The following is a 4448-nucleotide window of genomic DNA, read 5'->3' as shown; positions in this document are numbered from 1 at the left end:
TTTGCATAAAGACAGACACTGCGCACGTAGCGTTAAACACCGTTTTCTCAGTTGGATATGCTACTCTAATATGAATTAGAACATAAAGTAAACAAAAAATAAACAATGATTGAGCACACTAGGTGCGCTCCATGCGAAGCATAATTAACTATATAAAAATTCTGATTTATCTAATGTCTTCATGGTGCAAAATTTAGAAAACAATATAAAGAGATAATAAAATTAAATTGAAAATGATTTCTGTATGAAAACGACCTGTCCTGCATATTAGATAACACTATGCGCTTAGTGATATTTGTCCTGTACAGTAGATAATGAAATTGAATGCCATAAGCAAGTGTAAATTGAAAATTTTATCGTCTTCTCTAGATAAATCTAGACGATTAGGCAAAATAACAAATTGAAATATGGATTTGTTCAACACTTTCAACGTTTAACTATATGTAATTGAGAATTCTGCTTTAAAAGTATTTTACGTTTTGCGCATCTCCAATAGAAAATTGCTTAAATACTTAAATATACATGCATTCATAGCAAAACATCAGGAAAATAAGTTTAAGTATTAACTTTTTACCTGAATATAGCATCTTGCACTTGCACCTTGCTTACGCACCGCCACCGTTCATCGAACAGCACTGTAATAAAATAATAACTATGGATATGCAACATTTGCTTATTACTTAGTAACCTTCTTATCATTAATTTGGTAATTTAAATAATGTATATTACTGTATTTTCAATTATTAATTATCTTTCCGTGATTTTATTTTTGAAATATACTTTAACTTAGTATTATAAGAATTTTTTACTTTTCCACATTTTATCTGTTTTATTGCTTTAAATATTCCTATAATGGAATCACGACATTTATGCTAAATGAGACTTGTAATTATTTCCCTGAACATTAAAGCAAGCTGTGGTGCATCCAAGCCGGCTATCATCAGTTAGATTAATTTCCTGCAGAATTTTCATATACTTTTAATTTATTGCTTTGTGATTCATGCCTGAATTCCACATATATTTTAATGTCGTTTGTGATTTTTGCCTTTTGTGCATGTTTGCGCACAACGAGATGCTGATGATTTTCTGCCAAGCTTCACATTCCAGCGTCAGCCCAACAATAAGGTCAACCTGATTAGCAGATTCAATTTTCCAGTAGACGCCACAAAAGCAATTCCTTTCCACGACTTCCCTATTTTAAACCTATTTCTCCAAAACTCTGCCTACTTTGTTATACGCAAATTTCATAAAAATCTGAATGTGCTTGAAATTTCACGATCAGTAGTATTTACTGATGTTGAGAATGCTGCAAAATAGAATGTCTTGTCTTGTAAAATTTTGTGCGGTCGAACCACACTTTACCAGCAGAAAATTAATTATGGAGCAGAAATGAAACCGAAAGTGCATATTTATAGTTTTCTAAAAAGAAATCATATTCCTTCATTTAATGTAAAATATACAGAGGCGTCAAATTTATAAAGAGGGGCGGATGAAGTATACAAAAGATTTATCATGTATATGAACATTCAGAATGAATGCACATATTGCTGCAAGTCCGTATAGTCGTTCTCCTATCATGGTAGTCCGGAAATAGCTTTTTAGATATTTCACTGCAGTATAGCTTCGCTCTGGGCTGGTTGAGGCGACTAGGAAAATGGTGAAAATCCGTAGGAGTAAGGACACAATCAGGTAATAATCATTGTGGTTGAATTTTAATGCACACCCAAATCAAATGCCAAAAATTCTACGATCGCTAAAAATCACGTATGCAAGTTGCATTTCGAAGAAGTTACAGGTTGGCAACTTCCCTACATATTATAATAGGCGTAAAGCGCTAAGTTTAGAGGATATGTATACAAAATCTACTGGGCAGTGTGCGTTGAAGCTATCCAAAAGAATGTCACTTATCACTGTCAATATCCACCACAAACAAAAAGTTGAAATTTGTATAAATTATTATTGTCTATTTTTCGCAAAACAGCGAAGGCATAAATTGCGGTATACGTGGGAAGGAAAAGAAGTGAAACATAACATGGAGATTTTGTGTAATTTTAACGCAAATGTTTAATTATCGAGGAAAGAGAAGTCTCTTTTTCACATAAAATTTGTTCATCACTTTTCTTTATCGCTCACAGAATCCAGAAACCCAATGCGCAGTTTCCGTAAAAAGTCTGCAAAAAACTAGCTTTTATTAATATAAAACTATAACAATCAAAAAATGCAAATTTTGAAAAAACGGTTTTCGCCGATTTTCGCAAAAAAACCAAGTCCTTGAAGCCATGAAACCCATGAAATTTTGCAAATTTCCAGAAAAACCAATTTCTGCAAAAATGGAATTGATGGGCACCAATCGATCGATGAACGATTAGAAGAGTACAACAAACGTATCGCGGCGGTTCCCGGTTGCGTATTTCTTGAGATAACCTGAAAAAAGTGGAAAGTTCAGCTCTGTATTAAGATAGACAATATGCCAAATTTAGAGGCAATTTATATCACAACTACTGAAAAGTTTGGGTTGAAACTCCAGAAAACACTTTCTTTTATCAATATAAAATTATTACAATCAAAAAAATTTCAAATTTTGAAATCCAATTTTTCTCCGATTTTAGCGAAAACAACCAAGTCTATAGCCCATGAAATTTTGCAATTTTCGAGAAAAAATTTTTTCTCCAAAAATTAAGGCAATTGATTTATATCGATAGAGATTTACTCGCTAACTATTATAAAATTATACCGACAGATCCTGATTGGGTATTTGTTGAAATATATCGAAAAAGTGAAACAAAAATAGAATGTTTAATGTAGTCAAAATACAAAGGAATAGAAAACAAAAAATAAAGAAATATGCAAATGGAATTGTTTCATTAATTTTTACATCGTAACTATCAATGTTTTCACCCGAAAAGAGGAAGTCATTTTAAGAAAAATTATTCCTGATTTTCATTTAAACAACAGTAACTTTCAAAATTAGAAAATTTTGTTCACTGAATTTTTTTCACTTATTACAATTTAGAGATAAGAATTATCCAAAATTATCACATCAGGAAGCTATTTCTGTGCAAAATGCCAGTCTTTTCATTCTATAAATTTCAAATGCTCAAACCGCCAACTTTATCAAATTTCTCATAAAAAAATCGATTGCGGGTTATAAAAAATTTACATACCATTAATTGGCACAAATTTGTATGCATTTATAATAAAATCACTTTACAATTCGCCGTAGTTTTTGAGATGCTTGGAGTAATTTTCACTGTACATACTGGTGGATTCCTCTAAAAATTCGAACAAATACCATGCATGAGCCCAATAATTTCATATCAATTGTGACTTTATTTAATTTCATAGCATTTGTAATGAATTTTAACTCTGGGCGACTACATTTTATATTAATTATGCAAATCGTCACTGGATCGTTGTTACTTAACGAAAGTACAATCAAATCGCCACACATGTGGTATCAATCAGATGCGTAATCAATGATAATCATGGCAATTGCGATCGCCTTCCATGAAATGTTTGCTTTTTAGCAATGTAAACACTTACAACGCTTACGTTTTCATTCGCAGCAATTAATGAATATTAGAAAGAGCAATAATTTCAGAAATTCAATTCAATTGATTGTAAAAAACAATAAATTAGTACAAATCTAATAGATTTGCTATCAAAAATGTCTCATGTGCAAAAATTGGCAGTCATTTCTGCCGTTGAAAGAGACTTACTGATGGGCAAATTCCCTGTGTTTTAATATATGCAGTAGACAAATTCAGAGGCGATTTATTTCACAACTACTTTTAGTTTGGACTGAAACTCTAGAAAACAGTATCTTTTATCAATATAAAACTATAACAATCAAAAACAGTCCAAATTTGGAAAACAAATTTTTCGCCCATTTTTATCAAATTTCAAAAAAATCATCGATTGATGTTTATTGAAAATTTACATACCTATAATTGCCACACACTTGCTTGTGGTAATCACGACATTATTTATAATACGCCGCAGTTTCTGTCAAGCATGGATTATGTTCCTCTGTACGTACTGGTGGATTCCTCTACAGATTCGAACAAATACCATGTATGAGCGCAATAATTTGACATCAATTGTGAATTCATTTATTTCCCTTGCATTCGTAATGAAGTTTCACCCTGGGCGACTACATATTATACTAATTATGCAAATGCGGATTGCATAGTTGTTACTCAGCGAAAGTACAATCAAATACCCATCCACACAGGTTGTATCAATCAGATGGGTAATCATTGAAAGACATGGTAATTAGGATCGCATTTCATGAAATGTTTGCTATTCAACAATCAGAACAGTTACAGAGTAAACGTTTTGATTCGACCAATAAATTGTTATTTGACTGCAATAATTTTAGAAATTCAATTCAACCGATGATAAAAAAACGATATATTAGTAGAAATCTAATATGTTTGATATAAAAA

General features: G+C 31.6%; 1 protein-coding gene across 1 annotated transcript; it reads right to left on the bottom strand.

Moving 5' to 3' along the window:
• Window positions 1-2112: 2112 nt before the first annotated feature.
• Window positions 2113-3316, bottom strand: Tsp_05695 (transcriptional regulator, Crp family). Its single transcript, XM_003372035.1, has 4 exons — window positions 3293-3316; window positions 3207-3272; window positions 2265-2424; window positions 2113-2171 (listed from the first exon to the last, which is right to left on the bottom strand). Exons 1-4 carry the CDS (start codon window positions 3314-3316, stop codon window positions 2113-2115), a joined length of 309 nt encoding a protein of 102 aa, XP_003372083.1.
• Between the last annotated feature and the right edge of the window lie 1132 nt (window positions 3317-4448).

This window comes from Trichinella spiralis (genome assembly GCF_000181795.1).
Source record: "Trichinella spiralis strain ISS 195 chromosome Unknown Scfld9, whole genome shotgun sequence".
Classification (NCBI taxonomy): domain Eukaryota; kingdom Metazoa; phylum Nematoda; class Enoplea; order Trichinellida; family Trichinellidae; genus Trichinella; species Trichinella spiralis.
This window is presented reverse-complemented; position numbering and strand designations above follow the sequence as displayed.

Coding starts and splice junctions, on each gene's coding strand:
- Tsp_05695 (XM_003372035.1), bottom strand. CDS start 3,316: ATGAAATTATTGGGCTCATGCATG. Junction 2,425..3,206: donor AAACTACGGCGAATTGTAAA/GTGATTTTATTA, acceptor CACTTTTTTCAG/GTTATCTCAAGAAATACGCA. Junction 2,172..2,264: donor TTCATGGCTTCAAGGACTTG/GTTTTTTTGCGA, acceptor AGTTTTTTGCAG/ACTTTTTACGGAAACTGCGC.